Source organism: Taudactylus pleione, unplaced genomic scaffold (assembly GCF_031769625.1).
Source record: "Taudactylus pleione unplaced genomic scaffold, aTauple2 ptg000040l, whole genome shotgun sequence".
NCBI classification, from domain to species: domain Eukaryota; kingdom Metazoa; phylum Chordata; class Amphibia; order Anura; family Myobatrachidae; genus Taudactylus; species Taudactylus pleione.
The window spans coordinates 21,548,957-21,575,078 of record NW_028284442.1 but is presented as its reverse complement, the minus strand read 5'-3'; the positions used below and the strand labels follow the sequence as shown (position 1 = coordinate 21,575,078).

Below are 26,122 nucleotides of genomic sequence, written 5' to 3'. Positions count from 1 at the left end.
GCTAATGCGAGTGTCCGTAAGGCTAATGTGGGGCTCCGAGCTGCTTCACGTGGGAAGCTGCTCCGCTCACTGTTTTTCCATCCACAGACGCAACCGTCATCATTAGTATCGGCACTTGTACCAACCCCATGTTAGGGGCAAGAGATCCTAATGAAACAGGCTACCCTTCTTCATATTGTGTCAAAAATAATACAGGGCGCTCTTGTATAAATGGTATATCCAACAGCTCTTCTCCGTATGCAGGACTGAGAAGAGCACGGACCTCTGGCTACGCTCCCATGAAACTGGCTTGACACTCCCACAAGACAACAGTTCAGTGCAATTCCATTGTCGCTACCAGTTCCCGACCCGAAATGCCAGTACCGCGCAAACTGAGATCCAGCCAAGATCAATCAGACTCCAAATAGGACAGAGAAGCACAAAAATGCGTAAACTCACTTCTACACTTGCGCTATATGCCTAAACTCGCCATTTGCGTCCGTACAAATAGATCCATTGCACTTAGAATCAGCCCCACAATAAATAATACTCTTAAGTTGACCTCAACATACTGAAATGCATTGACAATTTGGAGGTTTCCTATACATGATCTAAGAATCTTTGGTGGCAAGTTGGCAACCCTTCTCAGCTTTATCCACAAGTTACAGTACTTACTGTAAGAAGTTAGGTTTTAATATTTTCCTTTCAGAATGGAATTGATTATTTATTAGTAACTTCAGTGTTCTTACAAAGTGACATTTTTAAAAATAAGTTGTTGGAGGTACTGTAGCTAGAATTACTTAGCACATTTCTTAGCCAGTTACACTAGGCTGATTCTGTGCGCACCTTTATAGACTAAGGGCCAGATTCAGCAGTGCAGCACTGATGGTCGGGAATCTGCGCAGGCGCCTGACCCGTAATGCGGATGTGAATGTATGCAGATCGGCAGCAGACTGTCAGTGATGAACAGTCTGCTGCCATTTGGGGGTGGCAGCTGCCTCCATTACCCGAAATGGAGGCGCGTCGCCGCCGTTGGGGGGGGCAGAATTTCCGTCGGCAAAGCATCCCGAGACCATTTATGTGTGTGGTTGCTTCCCAGCCAAGGGAATGGGCTCACTCACAATTTTGCCTAAGAACACAGCCATAAATAAAGAATGGTACCAGAGCATCCTCCAAGAGCAACTTCTCCCAACCATCCAAGAGCCGGTTGGTGACGTACAATGCCTTTTCCAGCATGATGGAGGACCTTGCCATAATGCAAAAGTGATAACGAAGAGGCTCAGGGAATTAAGCATCGAAATTTTGGGTCCATGGCCAGGAAACTCCCCAGACCTAATCCCATTGAGAATTTGTGGTCAATTCTCAAGCGGCGGGTGGACAAACAAAAGCCCACAAATTCTGACAAACTCCAAGCATTGACTAGGCAAGAATGGGCGGCCATCAATCAGTATGTGGCCCAGAAGTTGATTGACAGCATGCCAGGGCGAATTGCAAAGGTCTTGAAAAAAAAGGGTCAACACTACAAATATTGACTCTTTGCTTAAATGTAATTTTTTTTTGCCTTGACAAAGCTGACTCACAGCGAAACGCGCGTTGGCACGCCCGCTGTGTGTACCATATGTGTTGTGAACTAAAGAAGTTATAATACCAATGTATGATGATATAATTAGTTTACACCATGTTATCCTATATTAATATGAGTCACGCGGTTATGTAGAAACTCTGTTGTCAATTGAAACCCACACCTGTCAAGATTGTATCCATGTGAAGAAATATTTGTAGCACAGCTACCATATCAGCAATTTATTCAATCACAGTACGATACAATCACTGTATGATTTGTATGCTAGCTCACCATATATTAGTAATAGATCTGAAGGGTACTCACAATGCGTAAGAGACCTTATGAATATACCTATGTTTGAGATGAGCTTAGCTTACAGTGGGATTTCACCCACATCGTGGTTAATTTGATGTCACTATTCTGCAAGAATATTGTGAATTAATTTCATTAAATCTCTACTTATTACAATTAATATTGCTCTCATGAGGTCTATAACCAATTAATAGACACAATATATAATTACATCAACAGTGGAGCGATTCACAGTGAATAACTATATAGTGACAATAAGCACACATGTTAAATAATATGCATTAATTGGATAAAATATTATGTTGAGATAGTAAGTGAATAATAAAATCTTCCATAATATAATAATTGAGATTTCTCAATTTGCCTGTACATCAGGACAAAGACATAAAGATTTTTTTCACTTACCTAATGTTCAATTAAAATTATTTACAATCAACACCTGCATGTATATGTGACATCTTGACTCTGAAGTTTCACCCATATAATGACTCAGGAATAATAATACAGTCACACAGCAAGGGATTTATTTAATTTTTATTTTTCACGTATTTCAGTTATCTTCACATTCTTTATATTATTATTTTTTCTACTTTTAACCTCTATTTCGCTGGCTATGTCCCATGTTGGGGCATTTTAATGTATATCCAATAAAGATTGATTTTTATTTTCTATATACATTTCTGTGCGCCATACTGTAGACAACTTTTTCTTTCCCCCTTCTTGGGGTTTTTTTAACTTAAATTTAATCTCCCTTATTGGTGCTCTGGAATTTATATATCTATATATATATATATATATATATATATATATATATATTTATTTATTTTTTGCAAGAAATAGCTGGAGGTTTGAACTGCACACAAAAAGCTGCTATCCTATACAGCAGTGTTTCCCAACCTTGCTTCTCAAGACACACTAACAGTCCAGGTTTTAATGATATCCATGCATGAACACAGGTGGTTAAATCAAAATAACTGAGGTACTAATTAAGACACCTGTGGTCAAGTATGGCTATCCTTAAAACCTGGTCTGTTAGTATGCCTTGGGGACCATGGTTGGGAACTCCTGCTATACGGTATAGTCACCCCGGTTTGGGTACGGGATCCCGGTAGTCATAATCCTGACATCGGCATCCAGACAGGTTTAGGATACCGACCCTTGTCGGTATCCTAATTCCCCCCCTTTCCCTACCCTAACCCTCCCTCTCCGGTGCCTAAACCTAACCCCCCACTATAGTGCCTAAACCTAACCACCCCCTCCCCCCTAGTGCTAAACCTAACCTCCCCCTGCTAGTGCCTAACGCTGACCCTTCCCCTAACCCCGCTACTTACCTTCGGGATCCCGGCGGTCAGAATTCCGATGCCAGCATCCTGATAGGGTTAGGATACTGACACCTGTTGGTCAGTATCGTAAACTCCTTTCCCTACCCTAACCTCCCCCTGCTAGTGCCTAAACCTAATCTCTCCCCCTAGTGCCTAAACCTAACCTCGCCCCCATGTGCCTAAACCTAACCCTCCCCCCTTAGTGCCAACTCCTAACGCTAACCCTCCCCCTAACCCCGCTACTTACCTTCGGGAAGCTGGCAATTGGAATTCCGGGCGCCGGGATTCTGGCAGGTGTCGGGAGTCTGGTGCCGGCATTCTGACTGTCGGAATCCCCGCGGTCGGTATTCTGACCGTATCCTGTCACCCCTACTGGATTACAGATACCAAACAGAGGGACAGCACAAAGCTGTGTGTAGTGGAAATTATGATAATGGTAAACTGCACTTGTGTAGTAGAAAGAAAATCTCCAGAAGAACTGATAAATGCATAAATACAAAATGATATAATATCTGGGTGAGAGTAAAATACATTTTAATATAACCTGCTGAGAGGTATATTTAAAAAAAATTGTATACATAATATAATACAATCAACCAAAATAAAAGGGGAAATCAAATAGTAATAAAAACAGATCATTATATCATTGTTATATTTATCCATTTACCGTTTCCACATGCAGATTTTCTCCTTACTGCTAGACTAGGGATAATGTGGTGGTTACAGCGCTAATGGGGGATGACGGGGATTTAAGGGAATGGCTCTGAAGTTGTAGTTGTACGTGTACTGAAAAAAAAGAACTTGAAAGCAGATATAAAACGTTTTATTGTAGACACAGTGCTACCATGTACAAGCAGGTATAGGTGTTGTCCTCTTTGCAGTGAACCAAGTACCTCTTGCTTCTTTGCCGCATCCACGAATGTTTATGCTCGCTGTATTTACACCCGCGACTCCATAGGATTGTATGGTGCGTACGCAGCTCACCCCCATGGAATACCGCGAGCGGCCACGGCTAATTGCATCGTGCGATGCGTGCGCAAGATTGCAGCGTGAGCAGCAAAGATGCAAGAGGACGCATCTGTATAATGGATGTGTTCTGTTGGAGCATCCTTTGCAGTGTGCGACATGAGACTGCTATGGTATCCAGTAGGATGAAGAAATGAGGGCTCCCTTAAGTATGCAGGTAGTTCCTTTAGGGAATTCCTTTAGTAAGGTAAAGTGTATGATGCTATACCCCTCTAGTGAGCCCTGTTATGTGTGTGATCCCACTGAGATTCACTAGGTCCATGTGTGAACTTAAGGGGTGATAAAGGAAAGCAGTGTCCGGCATATCCCTCCACCACTTGGTAGATTTGCAGTGCTGATATATGCATGATAAGCCGTGTCCTATATAGTGCTTCAGGGCAGTTTACTATAATCTATTATCATCATTTCCACTACACACAACTTTGTGCTGTTCCTTTGGCTTTTCTTTGGTATCTAGTTGAATGTCTATCCCCTACTCACACCAATGGGTTAATTTAATTAGGACCAAGAGGGATAAATTGCTGTTGCAACAGGGTGGAAACGCCAGTAACTGCACATCTCTTCGCCCCAATCTCACCCCTGTGAGCCTGCAAACAAATATCTGCCAGTTCGTAGCTGCCATAAGTGCGGCATGTGGCCGCACTTACTCTTGCGTGGAGCCGTCTCGCTCCTAATTGAATCGGCCCCCTATTGTCCACTGCATCTTCAGGCTGTTTTTCTTACAGCTGTGCACCTCTAGCTTATGTGTCGCTATGTGTCTGCAATCCGCAGAATATGCCTCCTATGTATTTTGTAAGTTCTTCAGGTTAAAGTCCTAATAAATGTAATCAGGGCAGTATTTTATATATGTGGTATTTCACTTGAGTTGAGAGAAAGCAAATGAGAAAAATAGCATAGTCATTCTCCATTTCTGGTCACTGATACACTATATTTACACTGTGTTTGTCTCTAGAGCTGAAATCCACTATGAGTAGTGAACTAAATATCCCAGTGGATCCCTCCACCCCTGCAACGTCGGAGCGGGGTAACAAAGGCATGGACTACAGAGACTGGGTCAGGCGCAGCTACCTGGAGCTGGTCACATCCAACCATCACTCTGTCCAAGCCCTATCCTGGAGAAAGCTGTATCTCAGCAGGGCCAAGTTGAAAGCATCCAGCAGGACCTCTGCTTTGCTTTCTGGATTCGCAATGGTAATTATAAAAGGACTTTAACCAGTTTATTTCTTTGTTTATTGTGACATTTCCTATTTGTATATTACAAAGTGTGTCATAATTCACATACAGTACATGACGAAATGTTCTTTGTGGCTAAAAAATGCACTTTGCTGCATAAAGAGTGAAATGTACACTTGCCGTCTTTATTTGTTTACATTGTCCTCACCTATAACCCCATCCCATTGATCCTGAAAAGGACCCCACTGTTTGTTAACAGTGGCGTAACTATCGTGGATTCAAGGGGTGCGGCTGCTCTGGTGCCCGAGCTGCCTCTGTGGCCCGCTGCACCCAGTCACGCACACAAGGTGGGCCATTCCAGTTAGTGCCGTCAAGGGGGGTCCGGGTGTCAGCGGAGTTGATTTGGTGCCGGCCTACCAGCTGATTACAGCTGGCGCACTAGCAGGCAGTCATGAAGAGACAGCGCCGACAGTCGCAAGGCAATCAGAGCTTGCGGACCGGCAGCCAATCATCATTGGAGGCTCCTAATTGACTGCCAGTCTGCAAGCTCCGATTGGCTCGCGACTGGAGACAGATTCAAGTTGCGCCGGTGCTGTCTGTCCATGTCTGCTGCTGCCTGCCGGTGCGCCAGCTGTAATTAGATGACGGCCTGGTCCCAAATCCACACTTGTTGGCTGCTGAAGGCACACAAGGGGAGGCAAGAGGCTGGGGTGGGCATAATGTGTAAGGGACACTACTATTGTGTGGAATAATGTGCTATATGGGGCACTACTACTATGTGGTATAATCCTTAAAGGTAACTAAATGATGGTGGGCTAATAAAAATGGTTAAACACACTAAAATAGGATTGATGGGGCAGAATTTAAACCAGGACGCCAATTTTTGCTCAATATATTTTATATCAATAACGAGTATCAAATGACAATATACATACATCAAACACACATAAAAAATATGTATAAAATATAGACCACAATTCGGATCCTCATATATCTATACTAGGACCTAATATTTAGTCCATAGTGCCACAATTCGATATTAGTATTATAAAACCATTTGACTCTCACCAGACTCGTAAATAAGGAAGTCCTTTTGATGGTCCCACGGACCAATTTTCTTCAGTTTAAATCAAAACGGGATATTCGCAATGATAGTCCTTTATAATATAGAACTTTTGATGTATACATTTCCGATCAGCCCGCATGCATAGTTAGGAAGCTCCGGTTTGAAGGTGCACAAAGGCTCCAATAACATCAGCCTGTGACCGCCTCTCTTTAGCCGCTTGCACACTCCGACTACTGGAGATTTACCTCCGTTGGATTTCCAAGTGATCGGCTTCAGTGATGTATAGAGGCACTAATTTAGTCAGCCTGTGACCGCCTCTCTCTTATCGCCCGTGTGCTGCTAGTCCTGGAAGTCCGTCTCAGTTAGCATATATGCGGCTCATTGTATCTATGCAGCAAAGTTTCCAAAGCTTCCAATCAAAGCACGATGATGTCTGGCAAGCAGTACCAACACAATAGTAGGTATCCTGACGCGTTTCGCTTCGGCCTATGGAAGCTTTATCAAAGAGTATGGATACTTATGGCTCCAGATTTTTCCTTTTTAAACCTACTTAATTGATTGATAATTGGCACAAATCTTTACACCTGCTTAAACAGGTGTCTCTAATGGTCATTAATCACATAGCAAAATCCCATAGAGGGTTTTAGAAAAATAAAAACAGCAATTTATTGGCGTCAAGGTTAATCATTTTATATTCAATTAAGTAGGTTTAAAAAGGAAAAAGCTCTGATTGCCTTGCGACTGTCGGCGCTGTCTCTTCATGACTGCCTGCTAGTGCGCCAGCTGTAATCAGCTGGTAGGCCGGCACCAAATCAACTCCGCTGACACCCGGACCCCCCTTGACGGCACTAACTGGAATGGCCCACCTTGTGTGCGTGACTGGGTGCAGCGGGCCACAGAGGCAGCTCGGGCACCAGAGCAGCCGCACCCCTTGAATCCACGATAGTTACGCCACTGTTAACAAACAGTGGGGTCCTTTTCAGGATCAATGGGATGGGGTTATAGGTGAGGACAATGTAAACAAATAAAGACGGCAAGTGTACATTTCACTCTTTAATGATACTTTCAGTACATATGTTGCCTTGGTAACAGCAAACCCGTTTTGATTTAAACTGAAGAAAATTGGTCCGTGGGACCATCAAAAGGACTTCCTTATTTACGAGTCTGGTGAGAGTCAAATGGTTTTATAATACTAATATCGAATTGTGGCACTATGGACTAAATATTAGGTCCTAGTATAGATATATGAGGATCAGAATTGTGGTCTATATTTTATACATATTTTTTATGTGTGTTTGATGTATGTATATTGTCATTTGACACTCGTTATTGATATAAAATATATTGAGCAAAAATTGGCGTCCTGGTTTAAATTCTGCCCTGTCAATCCTATTTTAGTGTGTTTAACCATTTTTATTAGCGCACCATCATTTAGTTATTTTTTGTGGTTATTGCAGATTTTCTTGGGAAAGTTTGTTTTTTAGTAGGTATACACAACCTACTGATGTGTGCTGCTGTATGGTGATATAGCAAGATCGTTTTTGATTAGCGCCCAGCTTTTTTGGTGTGTTGGGGTGGGATAATCCTTAAAGGGCATTACTGTGTGATATAATGTGTAAGGGGCATTAATGTGTGTGCACTACTACTGCATGGCATAATGTGTATAAGGGGTACTACTGTGTGGCATAACCTGAATGGGCTTTGTGTGGCATAACCTGAATGGGATCTGTGTGGCATAACACGATTGTTTATTTACGCCCTTGCATTCAAACACAGAAGCTGTGGATTTAATGTGGACTTGCATGAATCATCAAGTTTGCTCAGATTGAGGTTAAAAGGATACTTTTGTAGCTTTCACACGTTTTTGGTAGACTGCCAATTTCCACTGGAGCCAGCCCCGGAACCTGTGTAATTTAGGAGTGTACCCATTTTTAGCAATTGTATGTCAGTGTGTGGCCATGGCGAAGTTCAAACCTAGGCAAAAACCTAATCCTAGTCAAACTACCATAAAGGAAAAAAATACAGACAAACACGCTCGCTTATTATATAGATAATGGTACATGGAAAATGAAGATGAACTGGGTGGGGTTATCTTCAAATTAGAGATGGTTATTCACAATGCATGGGGTTAATGATAATAGGAAATTTAATTGTAAGGAAATGGAAATAGTAATAAAGGGGTCTAATTGTTCTACAGCTGTGTAATTGTGTAAATTCATGCCTGGTTATCACCTAATTGGCTATCATTAATGGCAAGATCTCATTGTAAGAAACCTGATGGCTAAGGTACAATAGTTGAAAAAAATCACTGTAAATATGAGACTATGAGGGGTATTCAATATGAAACGTTAACTTCACTGTCGAAGTTAACGTTTCATATCAGAGTTTTTACCTGCATTAAAGTATCGGGCGTGCTCCCGCTTATCCCCGTATTCAATATAAAATTAACGAAAACGGGAAACTCCGAAGTTAGATTTGCGTAAAGTTAGGAATTTTTCCTAAAAAAAATTGTAAGACCCCCCCTAAAGTTGTAAAAACATGGGGGATCACTATGGGTACCCCGTTTTAGCCTTTAATTGAAAGTCGGGGATTTAAATAGCCGCAGCAGGTGTTTTTTTTCCGACATTGAAGAAGTGATGCAGAAGAGCACTTAGGTATTTTTTTCGTTTTTTAAGTGATCCCATCAAATTTGGGGTACATGAAAATGGGTGCTAGCAAATTTTTATGTCCCTAAAGTGTTTTTAAAAATTCTGCATTTGTGCACCTGCCGCTATAAATCTATTCTAGAAAACACCTGCCGCATATTTGCAGAATAGCCCTGAACCTATTTCCCTATTGTTAAACAATTTTTTCCTATTTTTTTTTTTTCACCCCAATTTTTAAATAAATTTTTTCGGGTGTCCCTATTTTTTTTTTAAACTTTTTTTGACACAGTTCTTTTTTTAAATGTCATTCCCAGGGGTGCAGGCTATTTTTTTTAAGCCTGCACCCCTAAACCCCAATTCTGCACTTTTTTTCGACACCTATTCAATGGTGAAAAGTTATCCCCGTTTTTTATCAAAGACTTTTCAAAACTGCGATAAGTCTTTGAAATTGAATACGGTGTAAAAGTAAAACCCTTCGATAATGACGTCATACCTCCGATATTAACGCAAAAAACGATGTTTTCGCTCCCATATTGAATACCCCTGTATGATGGTTATCTATAAATGGTATGCTTTTCTGTTATTACACAGGAGACTTGGAACCATATATAATTCAATGAGAAATATTTAATAAACACATCAATATTAGACAGACCTAACAAGCAATATTAAAAGAATATATACAACATGCAGTAGATAAGTGTCATATGAAACCTATATCAGATGTGATGAAAACTCGAGCATATAAAGTTACTTATGTAACACTAAGAAACCAAGGTTCCACAACAAAAGCTGTTTGATATGTCATTAATATTGCAACACTGTTGCTGAGGGGCAATGATCAGAATCCCACGGACAAATGAACTGAGCAGCCAACCTCCGCTGCTAATGTTTACTGTTTCACTCCTGGCGTCCCAGGGTGAAACAGTGTCCAAACTGGTGCTGAATAAATGTAGGTGGGACAATGAAAAATAAACGACCTTTGATATGTGTCCGTATGAATGTCCATTCTGGTTCAGCCTGCCATATGCCATGAAGCCGTATGCTGTGAAGCCGCGGCTGAGCAAATGTAGATTCCCGTGGCTGTGGATGGTGAGCAGCTGCCGTGTACCAACTCGTGTAGTTGTCCGTACAAATATCCGTCCTGGTTCAGCCTATCATAGGCTAAGAAGCTGCGGCTGAGCAAAAGCCGATTCCCGTGGTTGTGGATGGTAAGCGGCTGTTGTATACCAGGTGGCGGCGGACTCCAAAGAGTAGCGGTCGTATACCAGGTGGCAGCGGACTTGCAACTGCAACAGCGCTCGCAGTTGGTCGATTGTTGCGTACTGTGCATGCATATGCATAGCAGTTGCGCGTGCGCGAAGACACCACTGCAATAAAGCAGACTATGCAGAGTGATTGACAGGCAGTAAGCATTTGGGGTTGGTGATGGGGGGTGGTGGTCGGAGAAACGCAGGCGTGTCTGTCCGTTTGCAGCAGACCTGCGTGTGATTACGGAGCTGCGATTGCAATAGTGATCCGTAATGAATCAGGCCCCTAGTACATTATCTTGTCATTTTCCTGAATAATATATATCAAAATACCATAGACATATGCACTTTATGGTGGGGTTGAGTACAGAATCTCGATGGTCAGGATGTCGAGGGTCTAAATATAAAGTATTTTAACCCAAATCTAAACCCTTACCATAACCACCCCTCCCGCAACCTAACCCTCGCCCTAGTGCCTAACCCTAATACTTACCATCGGAATCTGTCGGGATTGCCACCGTCAGGATACTGCTGTCAGTATTGTGACCGTCTACATCCTGACTGTCGGGATCCTGACTACATCCCCTTTATTAGAGACAGAAATAATTGTGGTTTTCAGACCTGGACTGGTAACAAAATCTGATGTCTGGGTTTGATTTTCCTCACTAAATAAGGACAATTATATTGTCTTGGAAATTTGTGTTTCAGTATTGAGAGAATGTGACAGAATCCACAAAGAATGTTTTAGATGATCAATTTAACATTGTGACAACCAGGAAGAAAATTGCAGAGAAACAGGTTTTTGTGCTACTGGACCAGCAAAATAATTTACAGTCACGTATTACATTAATAACAAAAGTAATGAGCCATGAAAGTCTTCATATAGGGATCTGTTCATCATTCCTTAATTTCTACAAAAGTAGGTGAATATTTACATTTTCGTCATTATAAAGGTAGCACAGGAGATATCACAGATACATCCTTCCTACCTATCAGTCCCGATTTGGCCCGCTGTCCCCATACACTAGTATGGCCACTTAAATTCATCAAGCTCCAAAAATACAACATTTTCGGAGCTTGACAGCGGGAGCATTCACAATCTTCACATGGCACTTGTTCCCACACCCTGATCCTTGATAAGGGATGGAGGTCCGGGGGTTGCGAAGAGGGATCCAAACAGATTCCCCCCTCCCTGTTCAACTCCTTCTGCCGAACGCAGGTTTCTTGTGTGAACCCCAGTTCACCGCCTGATATATCATTCACCTGCACCATTCACCTTCCTGGGGTTGGCAGCTGGGTCACTCCATCTGCTGTGCATGCCGCCCGTTGTCAGCGTGCGGGAGCGCGCATATTGCATACACACTAGCCAATCCGGACTATATGTTGGTCCAGTTCGTCATATCGTTTTGAGAAATCATCTAGTGTGTACCCAGCTTAAGTTTTCTGCTTTGTGAAATTCAGAGATGAAATTGTCTGTGTGACAGCCGCAGAGCAAGTTACATATACACTGATGTAGGCAAGATTTTGTCATACAGAGAACAAATTTACATCAGACATCAGTCATACAAACTCTTTGACATTGGGGTGGAATCAGATGACAACATCTTAAATGAGAACAAGATAAAAAATAAAAAAAATTCCAATAAAAAAACCCCCCATATTGAGCTGCAGTTTCTCATCTCTTCTTCTTATTGTTTTTGGAAGGAGCTGATCACCAACAGAATCTGCTACCGTCACTGGTGTGTTCACAGGGCTGCCTAGTTGCCTCCTCTTATTGCCTCCTCTTAATCTTTCTTGCTAGATATAGATAGATCTAAAATTAACCCCTCAACTACCAGGAGTATGACCTAAAATGACACCTTTTCTTTGATGTATGCCAGAAATACAGTTAATAACCATAAAAAAACCATGAAAATATATTTGTTGAATGAATGGCTTTAACTCAAATTAAGAACAGTCTAAATCAATACTTAGAGAAAAACTGGGAGAGGAAAAATAAAACATCGCAATGTAAAGTTATTTTTGGATCAGAAACTGGCAAGAGCCTGTATTTTATTTCTGGCTGTTTCAGACTTTATTTTCCTGGAACATAGTTCCATTTTAAGCAAACATACCAGTGTCACATAGTCCCTAGCCCTTATGCTTTCTGTCTAGTTTGCTTCTGCGTGTTATCCTGGCTTTTTCTCTAGAACTGTATAGAATAACAGATTACGTGTGATTTAAAAAAAAAAATAAAGTAATAGTTAATATAATAAGCCACGCTCAGGGTCTCATATAGCTCGCAAGATGCAGGCACAGCGTGATTGCGGCGAGTTAGTCCGTATTTGTAAAGCGCTATCACTTTGAACGGCAATACCAACCAATTTGCACCCATGCTTGCACCTCACAGGCCCAAGGTCTTGTTTTATTAGACCAAATTTTAAGTTCATAATTGGACTTCACTTTTACTTGGGATTAGATGTATATGGGAACCAAAATAGTAGATTAGATGTGTTTGTATGTATGTTAGTGTAAATTTCTCTTTGGGATGAGCCTTCTATTTTCTGTTGTTTGGTATAATAGACTAGATTTTATTTGTGCTTTTTGGCATTATACATTTTTTTAATACACTTTTTTTTTTATTGTCCAGGTAGCAATGGTGGAGGTCCAGCTGGAGATGAAATATGAATACCCACAGGCATTACTCATTGCCTTCAGTGCTTGCACCACAGTACTGGTGGCTGTTCACTTATTTGCACTTCTGATCAGCACGTGTATTCTTCCCAACGTGGAGGCTGTGAGTAATATCCATAACCTGAACTCTGTCAACGAGTCGCCCCATGACCGCATGCACCCTTATATCGAGCTAGCTTGGGGCTTCTCTACAGCTCTTGGAATCCTCCTGTTTCTTGCCGAGGTGGTACTTCTGTGCTGGATAAAATTCCTACCCATAGACTCTCCGCAAGTCCGCAACGAAACAGCCACCCCGCAGAAACAAAGCTCAAATGCTGGCTGGAACTCTGCACTCGTTTCCACCATCATCATGGTGCCCGTGGGGATTATCTTTGTCATATTCACAATTCACTTTTATCGCACACTTGTTAGGCACAAAACGGAGCGTCACCACCGGGAGATCGAGGAACTCCACAAGCTAAAAATACAGCTTGACGGCCATGACCGGGGGATAAACGTGGTGTGACATTAGAGGGGCTCGGGAAGGTTTCTCAGTGGCTGACATCGGTCAGTCAAAGTAGCTGGGCAGTTGTAATAGAACAGGCTGAGTTTGAGTCAGGTGGTTGAAAGGCCTATAGCTTGAATATTTCATTATTCCACGCTGCAGCTAATGTCTCTAACCCGACAACCGGATGAAAAAGAGTTATGGTCTTAAAGGGAAAACGTTAAAGTCGTTTAGAAATGGAAGATAAAGAACTTGGGAAAGATCTGAGGGCTCATGCTGCTACGCCATGATGCCCTGCATTAAAATAACTCATGTGTGTCATCATTGCTAAAACCGTGACGGTCTCTGTGCTCAGTGCATTTCAGGCAATGAATTAAGTGAGGTGTGATACACGCTGCAAACCTCAAAAAAATCTATTAACTGCATCTATTGTTCTATTTACGAAATATTGTCATGTATTGCCACCCACAATATTTAATTATCATGAATTAATTAAAACATTTGTAAAACAGATATTAAAAAAATATATCTAAGAGTACATAAGTCAATGGGGGGATTTCAACTGTTTTATCGCACCCTATCTCCTGTCTAAACTGATGGGAGATTGGAGTACGATATTCAATTGCTTTTGGACGCCCATGCATATCGCACATCTCGTGCTCAAATAGGGTTTAGGGTTTAGCTGTGCAAAACGGCTAAACCCGCCCGCAGTCCTGCTTTTAGCGCCCAAACTACCGACTTATCGCACATTTCTGCTTGCCTGTCAGGAGGGGAGGCTACAAGCAGAATTGTGTGCTCCTGCGGCTGTACGCTCCCGAAAAGGCACGTACAGCCGAAAATAATTGAATTCCCCCTATGTGTTCAAAAAACACATGGCATAAAATAATATATAATTTAAATATATGCATTACATAATTGCCAATTTTTACATATGCTTCGTTTAGCTAGTTATTCCCTAAATGTTTATTTCAAGCTTCTAGAAATGAGGTGGTCATTATGTCATGAGGTTAATGAAGGAACACCTGTAGGTTTGCCTTTGCTATTAACATGGTGCCTTTTGTTACAGTAGTAAATGGATTGCATTTTTAAATAATTAATTTTATGGCTTAGTTATTTTTTATATATTTGTATCCCATTCTTGTACATTTATTTGCGCCCTTTGGCTTTTAGTTGACTTACACAGACTTCTTGTAGGTTTGCAGTTGGTAAGAACTGCTATAGAATTGTTTTCTGGAAAATGTAATGGCAGCTTGTGTATCTTATTCCATTTAATATTGAAGCACATTCAGTATTTACATACTTTTTATATTCTACCTTCTTCATATTTTTATTACTGCTATTTAAATAATTAATCTTATGGAGTCTATATACCTGCTACATTTCAGCTGCTCATGTGCAATACTTTGCCAGTTCTTGTGACCAACGATTATGGTACTCATAAAACACTGGAAGTAATATTACATAAAGTACTTGTTTCCCCTTTTGTAGAATAGGTTCCATATTATAGATTGACTCCATAATAACTATTGTGAAATACCTCCATTACTGACCCATCTCCGCATGTAACTAATAGGGGGTTTCCCATGGAGCGAATAACTTAGCTCCATCATCAACACTGGCCACTGTCTGCTGCAAGGCAATCTCTTCTATCTCGCTCTGTTAGGTAAAGACAGACAGACAATATATAAGTGTGGTGATAGTTTAGATAAATGTACAGATGAACAATGTGCACAATTAAATTGATGCTTGTAGTGTAAAAGTGCATAATATGCTATGGATTGCACGGTTAGGTGTTGTTATAAAGGGCTGTCACTTACTATTTACGGCTGCTGTGTGCCTGTCTCATCAGCTGTTCATGCAGTAGTTTAAGGTCTTCAACTTTACGAAATATACTGGTACTGTATCTCCACCAGAAATCTATTACATCCCATGCCCGCACTGGAGAGTAATCCACTCAGTATGATATTTTACTAGAAATCTCCAATCCCCCAGCAACTTCTATAACAACGAGGGGCTCATGTCTAGATCAGAGATCTAATTTCCCATGGAAATGGGACGGCTGATGTCGTCTGTCAGAACATGTTATAGAGAATAATTAAAATTCAGAGCAACTTAATACAACAATCAAATGGTGAATGCAGATGGAGAGATACAAGGTCAAGAAGGCCATTAACCAATCTTTGTTTTGTCATTAAGTTTTGTTTTTTCATGTGTGTGTTTAGAGGAGACTATTCTTACACCTGAACTATCCCAAAAGATACATTAAGTCTTAATAATATTATTATGGCACAAATGCTTTGTTACACTGTATGTTAGAATGTACTGTACGTGTTTATTCCCGTTACCAAGAGGAACGGCGCACACTTTTATTTCTTTATTTAACTTTTGTTATATTCTTTTATATTGCAACTTGTAAATAACATACAGTACATACAGTACTAAATGCAGCATGCATTTGCATTTTGTTGATCTGATTATCTTAAACTGTCTTATGAGTCTCTCATTTATTTTATATTCATTTATTTTGTATATATTCATTTCAGTTGTTTCATGTTTTATCCCTATTTGTGAACTTACCAAATTATTGAATATCTCTTTGTTAAATTTAACTTTTATTAGACATGAGGAGAGGGCTAATGTAATAATGGCGTAATATGTAATTTCATATAAAGTTTTGCCAAAACAATGAAGAAATTAAATAACAGTTTAAATCTAGTTATATGTGGCTGGTATACGTTATCAAGCAAACCGAACTGGTGCTAATATTCTTACACCTAGGGATATATGCTCAAAGTCAATTTAAAATGGATCAAAATTGATGTTGTGTTTCTGGGGCTAAATCACACATTTACTAACAGACCATTTTTCATTTGTTTTTTAAGTATTAGTAAATGTGTGCTTTAACCCCAGAAACACAAAATCGATTAAAATTAACCTTTTGTAAATACAGCCATTAGAAAGGTGGTATAATCAAGGCTTGGACATTTGGCTCCACAACAAAATGTTGTTTTTGGAGTGAGGTTTTGAGGGATAACTTCTCTTCTACGCAGGGGCAGGTGCAGCAGAATGTTAGCTCCAATTTGTCTTTCTGTTCCTTCATGGAGCTGCACTGCCCATGCCCCAGTCCCCGTGCATGCTCATGGGAGCAGAGTGGGTACGATAGCAGCCATATTTGTTACCATGGTGGTAGTTAGCGCCCCTGGGTGTCATAGCTGCATTTTGGAGACTTTGTGTTGGTAAGAAAAGCAGCAGCTAATTCATATGATAAAGGTGTGTGTAATCTGCCCTTTGCTCACTGATTACAGAGCATCTAAAGGTGGGTACACACTATAGCGAAATATCTGCAGATGATGGTCATTCATACACACTGAACGACCATCATCTGCATGCTGCAGCGGGTCGGGCCGGCCTGGGAGCGGGTAGGGGGCGTGGCCTAATTGTGCCACTTGTGGCCACGCCCCCTTCGTGAAAAGAAGGAAAAAAACATTTGCTGCGCTGGGGAGGGGGGTGCTGTGTGCCCCAGCCCGGCGCACAGCCAATGGGGGGGTGCGATCAAAGTGATTGCTCCCCTTTTGGCATAGAAGACTCCTCTGGCTGCCTCGGACAGTCTCCCAGTGCAGCCCAGCACACAGCGGCATGTGCTGCTGTGAACCTAAGAGGGATGGGGAGCGGTGCCGGACCTGGGTAATTTTTACCCGCTCGCGGCTCCCCCCCCTCTCGGCGCCCCTGTGTATGGGCGATCAGCTGATTGCCCGTACACACTTGCCGATGGACAGATATGTCTGCAGACATATCTGTTCATCGGCAGTACAGCACAGCCAATGCAATGTGTCTGTGAACGACGTAATTCACAGACATATCGTCTGTACACACTGGCCGACGGGGGCACGATATATTGGCCGATCAATTGATCGGCCAGTGTGTACTCAGCACAGTCATGGACACTGCATGTACTGTCATTTTACACTTTGCAGACAAATAATGTTGCTAAAAGCAAGGTCCACTGGAATGAAAGTGAAATAATGTAATTGAGGTATGTTTTGAAAGCTGTATGTAGCACATTTATAAAAGCATTGTTCCCCATCAGTCAAAACAAAGTGAAAAGACTCTTAGTGGGCATATCAATTCTCAGTGAGTCCGGCTGCAGAGGGCCTTCATGACCATACCGGAAGCACATCACATAGATTTAAATTGCCTTTTTCAAATACTAGGCTTACCCGGGCTTTTGCACGCGCACCGAACCGGGTCTAGACTATAGGCCGTATTCAATTAGTTTCCCACCCGCGATACTTTTTCGCATGCCGGACTTTTCGCCTACATCATGTGTTTTGCATGCGGAAAAGTATCGGGCACGCTCCCGCTATTCGCCGTATTTAATTACAAGGACGCAAAAACAGCACCCAGCAAAACTGAAACAGGCAGAAAGTCCTGTCAGAATCAGCCTGACACCACCCAAAAGAAATACTAACATTGGGGATCACCATAGATGCCCCCGATTAGCCCTAATGAAGGTATTTGGGGTACTTAAGTTGTGCCAATTGCTGCCAATTAGCGCATTTACACAAATGGTGAAGAATAGCTTTAAGCAATATTTTTTGGAGAAAATAACTACTCCCAGCAAATTTAGGGTACATGAAAATGGGTGCCAGCATATATTGAAGTTCTTAAAGTGAAGTTTTAAATCACGTAAAAAATCCACCTGCCACAAGCACCTGCAATCAAACAAACACCTGCCCCATACTTGGGGACCCTCCTGTAGTCGATTTCACTAGTTTTTAAGTTTGACCCCCAAATTTGATCTTTTTCGCCCCCAAAATGAATGTACATTTTTGGGGTGTTCTAAAGTCTTTTTTTTTTTTAAATGTTGAATACAGTTTAACTTTGGGGGACCGTCCCGAGGGTGCAGGGGGGTTTCCCGAACTTTGCGCCCCAAAACCGCAATTCTCCACTTTTTTCACCAGGCAAAACTTTTCCGCTGATTACATTGCATTGAATACGGCGGAAACTTTCCGCCTGGTGAAATGACATCATCCGCGATACTTTTCCGTGGATTCGGACTTTTCGCCTCTAATTGAATACGGGCCTCAATGTAAAAGGGGCCGACCCGGGTCGGGGTCTCGGGTCCGAGACCCAGAAAATTCACTTTTGATAGATGTATTTCCCGGGTAACAGAATTATACTACTTTTCCATCTGTCTGCTGGATTGCACCCGGGATTATGTTCATGCCTATCCCAGGTGTGACCCAGCTGAGACCCCTTACAGACAGGAGGCCCAACTCTAATGCCGGGTTGATTACGTCATCTGGATCACTTGATGAGCCGTTGCTTGAAGATGATCTCATCTCCAAGCATCGGCTCTTCCCGTGCAGAGAACGGGACCTGTGTCGCATCGACCCGTGTTACCCGTTCACGGGTCACGAGCAGGGTTGAACAGGATACAGCGGAATCCCGCTGTTTAAATCCTGACACGGGTCTAAATCCAGACGCCTATTTTTAGCCCGACGAAGGCATCCCGACAGGACGGCTTCCCGAACTAGGGTAAGCGGGGACACTTAGTGGGTAGCCGCGGGAGGGGGGAAGTAATTCCATTACTTGTCTAAATTAAAGGTTTTCACTGTGAATTTATTTAATGCACTATAATATGTACTTTTTTGGGGTGAAAGAAACAAATAATCACCCCTTGTTTGGGATCAGCCTATTTATCACACAACATATACTCTGGTTGTGCCAAAGGCAGCTTGTCTTTTTGTGAAACCTGGTACTTTATTGTGGCAGAACCATAGCTAAATATACTAAGGTACATTTAAAAAATACCCCAGTATTTCCATACTCTACCTGGTCATTCCCTTCTTATTAATGTGTTTAACATTGCCCCTCACAGTGATTGTAGGAGCAAACTTAAGGCACTGATGCAGAGTTGAACTTGCGCCTCTTTAGCGTATCTGCACTAGCTGTGTAACCAAGTGTAGGCAACTACAGGCAATGCAGAGTCATACACATTTCAGTTGCATCTCCGCTTGTGACTGAAGGGGCATTACTGGGTTGCAACGTGCGTTCACATACAGGGGAGATTCACTGAGGACTTGTCGATGGCATTGTGCGCTGTGCAGAGTTGTGCGTACATGTAACTACACCTGTTTTCAGATTAATCTTTTACACCGAGCATAGGGCTGGTGCAAGTGTGCGCTGATGGTGACAGGGATCACACAATGGGGTATATTTACTATAGTGCGGATTTTTAGAAGTGGAGTTGTTGCCCATAGCAACCAATTAGATTCTAGCTATTATCTTCATCTCCACTTCTAAAAAACCCCAAGTGTGCAGATAGCTCCAGCCTCAGCATATGGGTGTCACATTGCTTTCATCTCTGCATCTCAGCCCCCCAGTGACTATGTATGTGTATGATTTTATTATAGAATACTAGGATTCATTCCTTTTTTAAAGTTTTCCTTCAGATTTTGAGATAACACACCTGTATATTTTTTACAGATCCTCTTAAGTTTACTAAATGTTACACTCAATTATGGCTCCAGTGAGCACTGTATAACTTGTAAATAAAATATTGGTTCCCTTTATACACTTTGAGAGGTATATTTACTAAAGTGAGAGTTTTTAGAAATGGAGATGTTGCCCATAGCAATCAATCCGATTCTAGCTATTATCTTCTAGATTCTAGAAGATAATAGCTAGAATCTGATTGGTTGCTATGGGCAACATCTCCATTTCTAAAAACTCTCACTTTAGTAAATATATACCCCTGGGTGTCTAAAATTAACCTGCATCACATTTGTTTTTACAGATCTATCAAATTAATTATTTTTTATGTATTGTTATCGCTATGACCAAATGTGTACTCGTCATTCCTGTTAGGTACAGTCGTACTGTATTCATCTTTAACTTCTCAATGTATTTATGAATTTGCACAGTTTATATTTTTTAAGCACAACAGTGAATATTAAATAATTTGCTTTGTTTTTATGTGCTTGTTTCCACATGTTTAATGTTATATAAAAGTTATCCAAAGAAAAATATATTGTATCTTTGCTGCTTTTTTTTAATGAGAGCATGTTCCATTTGTAATAAGAGAAATAAGGTGAACATGGTCCTGTCAGTTTACAATACAGGAAAGGAAACATTTAATCTTGACAGGCGTTGAAGTCCTAACTACAGTCAGCTGTTACTGTTACATCTATAGTGCGTATACTAATAACACATTTTAATGCAGTATCTAAGGTCTGACTTCATTCCATGGTGAGATCCTCAAACTCTTTTCAGGGCAGTAAGAATATTAACCAGTATTTAAATAGTGTTATGATGAGCTACTTTCAGATGCTCAGCTTCAGTGACTTCTCCTTGGCTATCTGCTTTCCTAGTATATGGAAATAGTCTATTTTGGTTGCTACTGAGAAGGTGAAGCGATGCCAGGAGGCAAAACATATTCAAATGTTGACATATATGCAAAACAATTTTGCCCATCTAAATTTTGTAAAAAAATAAATAAATGTAATCACACCAAGGCTGAACTTTTTGGCCTTTATTCTAAAAGATACACTGCTGATTAAAAGTTTTAGGTCACCCCCAGTTTTCCAGTTTTTATTGAAATGTAAGCAATTCAAATCCAGTGAATAACCTGAAATGGTTCAGAACTAAGCTATAAACTGCTAAGAAGTCCTCCGTATTTACCAAAATCAGCACCGGAGTCTTTTGTAGCGGGGGTGTAATGCCACAACCAGGGTATTTTTTCACCGGGTCCCCTGGCCAAAGCATTATATCTGACCACTAGTCAGCCCAGGCTGGAGATCCCTGGAGAGGGGGTCCCCACCTCCAAGGCACCCCAGGCATTAGCTGATAGCTTGGGGCTATCCCCAGCACCTCTGGCCAGTGGATGCCAGGTTGACTGTGTATAAAAATAGATTAAATAACATTGTCTTTTACAGGAGAACTAGGGTCCCAGCAAGCCTCCCCCGCATGCTGGTACTTTGAGAACCCCAAGTACCAGCATGTGAGGCATTAAGGGCCCACTGGAACCTCTAGTTCACCTGCAAAATAAATTCAATTAAACACAAAACACAACATAGAACTTTATTACACTCACCTACAATCCCTGTACATGTCTTCTTCTCCATGTAGGCATCCACGTCTTCATAAAACAAACGCAAAGTCTGGAGCCATAAGTACATCAATGGTGAGAACCACTAGGTAACCTTTAGTAACCTAGCGGTTTTCACGATTGAAGTCAATGGTGAGAACCGTTCATTGGCTGAAAGGCGGAGGCTCGCCTATTTCAGCCAATGAACACTCAACCCATGCATTTCTAAGTGAAATGCTGCGGCTGAGCTGTCATTAAGGAAGTATCATCCTTAGAGGACGGTACTTATTTGTTTAAGGAAGATGTGGATGCCTACATGGAGAAGACTTGTACAGGGATTGTAGGTGAGTATGTGGGTGTGTAATGAAGTTCTACTTTCACCGTGTGTGTCTTGTCTTGTGTTTATTTTAATATTTCTTTTGGAGGTGAACTAGATGTACCAGCAGGCCTTAATGCCTTGCATGCTGGCACTTGTGGTTCATTAAGTACCAGCAAGCGGAGGTGGCTTGCTATGAGCCCATGCCTGGTGTCCCTGGAGAGGGGGAACTCCTTTATTGGGGGGATAGCCACCTCCAGACCTTTGAAAGGATACCCTGGCTATGGCATTACACCCCTGCTAGATAGAGTCTGGTGCTGGTTTTGGAAAATACGGGTGACCCCCTACTTCTTTTGTCCACCATATTTTGAATTCCAGGACAGGCTCACTGGGCCCAGTGCTGGTTATGCAAAATATAGGGGACTCTGTCTTTTGTCCCCCATATTTTCACAACCAAGACTGGCTCAGAAAAGCTTGGTGCTGGTTGTGTTTTTTTGAGGGGACCCCACGTAATTTTTTTTAACACTTAACAACCTTTTTACACACAGAATCATGCACGGATCTCACTGATCTGTGCATGCATCTGTGTAATTCATACCTGCTCATGCTAAAATCGCCAGCATGAAGCAGGTCTATTATTTTGGGGATTGGAAGCTCGATTTTGAGTTCGATTTGGTGTTCCTTTTTAAATCGACTATTAAATCAGGGATTTGTATGTTGGTCTATGTAAAAGTACAGATGTTTTGCCGATGTGCGATTTTGAGTGTGAATCGGTTTTAAGTTCGATTTGATTTTGGGCCTGATTCAGACCCGCTCGCGAGCGCATAGTGCTCGCAAGCGGTTCGATGGCCAGGCAGTGCGCATGCGAGAGCGCCGTAGCGAGTGAATTTTCACTCGCTGCGGGACTCACTACAAGATGGGGCGGTTGTCGATTGTGATTGACAGCTCGCCCCATTTTGTAGGCGATGGCTGAAGGAATGCCTGCCGTTTGTGGGCGGCCCTACTGACATCACCAGTGATATCAATAGTGAACTTCCTGCTCTATTAGAGCAGGAAGTTCACTGGGGCTTGCGGTGGACGAGACCCTACCACAAGGGTCTCGTCGCAAGCCCGATGGTCGCGATAATCGCGACCATCGCCAGGCCGCCCGCAGCTTAGCGAGTGGCCTGGAGGCCGGCGAATAAAAAAAAAATGTCCCGCCCTGATTCAGAGCGAGCGCTCGCAAATAGCGAGCGCCTCTGAATCAGGGCCTTTGTCTTTAGTAAATCTTCAAAATCGAATGCAAGCTGAGTGGCAAATCACACAAAAAACAAAATTGAACTTTGATAAATATACCCCTAAGTGTCTGTTCCTGTGCTTTATTTATTGTCATGCTAAAGGAGACTCTTACCGGGAATTGGACTCATTTAAACTTAAAAGGAGAGTTATGGTAGACCTACCTTGGTTAACTCTCTTTCTTTGAAGTCAATAGGGTCCACAAGGAGACACTGGTGTGTAGGTGGTGGATAGGAGGACCGGACACCAATAGCAAAGCTTTTTACCAAGGTAAGTCTACCATAACTCTCCTTTTCTTCTTCAGGGTCCATAGGGTTCCACAATGAGGATGTCCCAAAGCAGTTCAAGGACGGTGATGCTCCTGAGCTGAGAATCTGGCATCTAAATGAAGCATCCTGAGAGGCAAAGGTAACAAAGGCTTAGAACTTAAGAAAGGTGTGGACAGAAGACCACGTGGCCGCCTTGCATAGTTGTTCAGTGGCGCCACGGCGGGCTGCCCACGAGGGACCCACAGAGTGAGTAGAGTGGGCAGATACGGTAGCCGACACAGGAAGGCTAGCCTGTGTATAAGCCTGTGAGATAGTCATGTGAAGCCATCTGGCCAGCATCTGTTAGCTGGCAAGCTTTTCTTGTGGAATCCATATAGGACAAAGAGGGAATCCGTTTTCCTGATGCAACTAGTATGGTCCACGTAGATCCTCAGAGCACGGGCCCATCCAAGGAGGCCTCACCAGCCGAGAGGTCTGGAGATTGAAAGGCTGGAACCACAATTTCCTCTTTAATATGGAAACGAGAGACTAACTTGGGAAGGAAGCCTGGGCAAGTTCAAAGAACAGCCCTGTCCTGATGAAAGATCAGAAATATATAGAGCAACAGGATAGCACCTCCAAGTCTGACACTCTACGGGCAGACGCAATAACCAGAAGAAAAAGTCTTTGCAGTGAGCCAATTGATGTCTACTGAGTCCAGGGGTTCAAGTGGAGGTCCCTGTAGTGCCTTGAGAACCACTGACAAATCCCACGGAGCCACAGGAGGGACAAAGGGAGGTTGCATACGGAGGACACCTTGAAGGAAGGTATGAACATCCGTCATTGGAGCAATTCTGCTCTGGAACTAGATGGATAGAGCAGAGACGTGTACTTTCAGAGAGGCCAGGCGGAGTCCGAGATCCAATCCAGCCTGAAGAAAGGCAAGGATCCAAGAAATCTGAAAAACCTGAGGTCATAACTTCTGGTAGCACACCATAAGAAGTATGTATGCCACACCCGGTGATATACTGTATGCGGGCAGAGGCCGGCTTACGCACTTTGAGCTTGGTCTGGACCACAATGAGAAAACCCTTTGGACCTTAGGAGGGATGTCTCAAGAGCCACGCTGTCAAAGACAGACGGGCCAGGTCCAGATATAGACAGGGACCCTGAGACAACAGGTCCAGCCATTGAGGAAGTGGGACAGGAGCGTCTATGGAGAGACTTTGAAGATCGGAGTACAAATGGCGTCTGGCCAAGCTGGAGCTACCAACAGAACCATGCCTCCTTCTTGCTTGAATTATCGATGGATCAGAGGAAGGGACACTGGCGGTAAGAGGTATGCCAAATGGAAGGTCCACTTCACTGACAAGGTGTATGCGAAGGCTGCTTCGGGGTCCCTTGTCCAAGACCCATACACTGGAAGCTTGTGGTTGTGTCTTGAGACCATGAGGTCCACGTCCAGTAGACCCATTTGTCCACCAGTAGCTGAAAAGTGTCTCGGTGTAGAGACCACTGCTCAGTATGCACATCGTGATGGCTGTGGAAATCCGCTCCCAATTGAGAACCCCCGGGCTGAACACTGCGGAGATAGCCGGGAGATGCCGCTCGGCCCATGTGAGAGTGCGTGACACCGACTTTGAGTGCTTCTTTGGTGATTGAGAGAGGCCACCGCCGTGGCGTTGTCGGACTGTACTTGTACTGGTCTGACCTGCAGAATGTCCTGAGCCAGAGTGAGAGCTCTGTAGATGGCTCGGAGTTCTAGGACGTTGATTTGGTAAGATCCCCTCGGCGGGAGTCCAGCGTCCCTGGAAAGAGTGCTGGCCTGTCACTGCACCCCACCCTCAGAAGCTTGCATCCAGGGTGAGGAGCACCCAATCTGAGATCCTGAAGGGGTGACCCTTGTTTAGGTGGGACGTCTGTAACCACCAGGAGAGTATACAGTCAGGTCCATAAATATTGGGACGTTGTCAGAATTTTCATATTTTGGCCTCTATTCACCACCACAATGGCTTTGAAATGAAACAAACAAGATGTGCTTAAACTGCAGACTTTCAGATTTAATTTGAGGGTAATTACATCCAAATCATGTGAACGGTGTAGGAATTACAACGGTTTCTATATGTGCCTCCCACTTTTTAAGGGGCCAAAAGTAATGGGACAAACTACACAATCCTAAATCTAACTTTCACTTTTTAATACTTTGTTGCAAATCCTCTACAGGCAATTACAGCCTGAAGTCTGGAATGCATAGACATCACCAGACGTTGGGTTTCTTCCCTGGTGATGCTCTGCCAGGCCTCTACTGCAAATGTCTTCAGTTCCTGCTTGTTCTTGGGGTATTTTCCCTTAAGTTTTGTCTTCATCAAGTGAAATGCATGCTCAATCGGATTCAGGTCAGGGGATTGACTTGGCCATTGCATAACATTCCACTTTTTAGCCTTAAAAACTCTTTGGTTGCTTTTGCAGTATGCTTCGGGTCATTGCCCATCTGCACTGTGAAGCGACGTCCAATGAGTTCTGAATCATTTGACTGAATATGAGCATATAATATTGCCCGAAACACTTCAGAATTCATTCTGCTTTTGTCAGCAGTCACATCATCAATAAATACAAGGGTTCCATTGGCAGCCATACATGCCCACGCAATGACACTACCACCACCATGCTTCACTGATGAGGTGGTATGTTTTGGATCAT

At 42.6% G+C, this 26,122-nt stretch overlaps 1 protein-coding gene across 1 annotated transcript in view; it reads left to right on the top strand.

The window, feature by feature from the left end:
* ORAI2 (ORAI calcium release-activated calcium modulator 2) overlaps window positions 1–20,112 on the top strand; it is a 35,874-nt gene extending 15,762 nt beyond the window's left edge. Inside the window, exons 2-3 of the mRNA XM_088454685.1 lie at window positions 5,156–5,394; window positions 12,967–20,112. Of these exons, the coding sequence (XP_088310811.1) occupies window positions 5,170–5,394; window positions 12,967–13,515 (774 nt within the window). The 5' untranslated portion in view covers window positions 5,156–5,169 and the 3' untranslated portion in view covers window positions 13,516–20,112. The remainder of the gene's footprint in view (window positions 1–5,155; window positions 5,395–12,966) is intronic.
* Window positions 20,113–26,122: the final 6,010 nt, after the last annotated feature.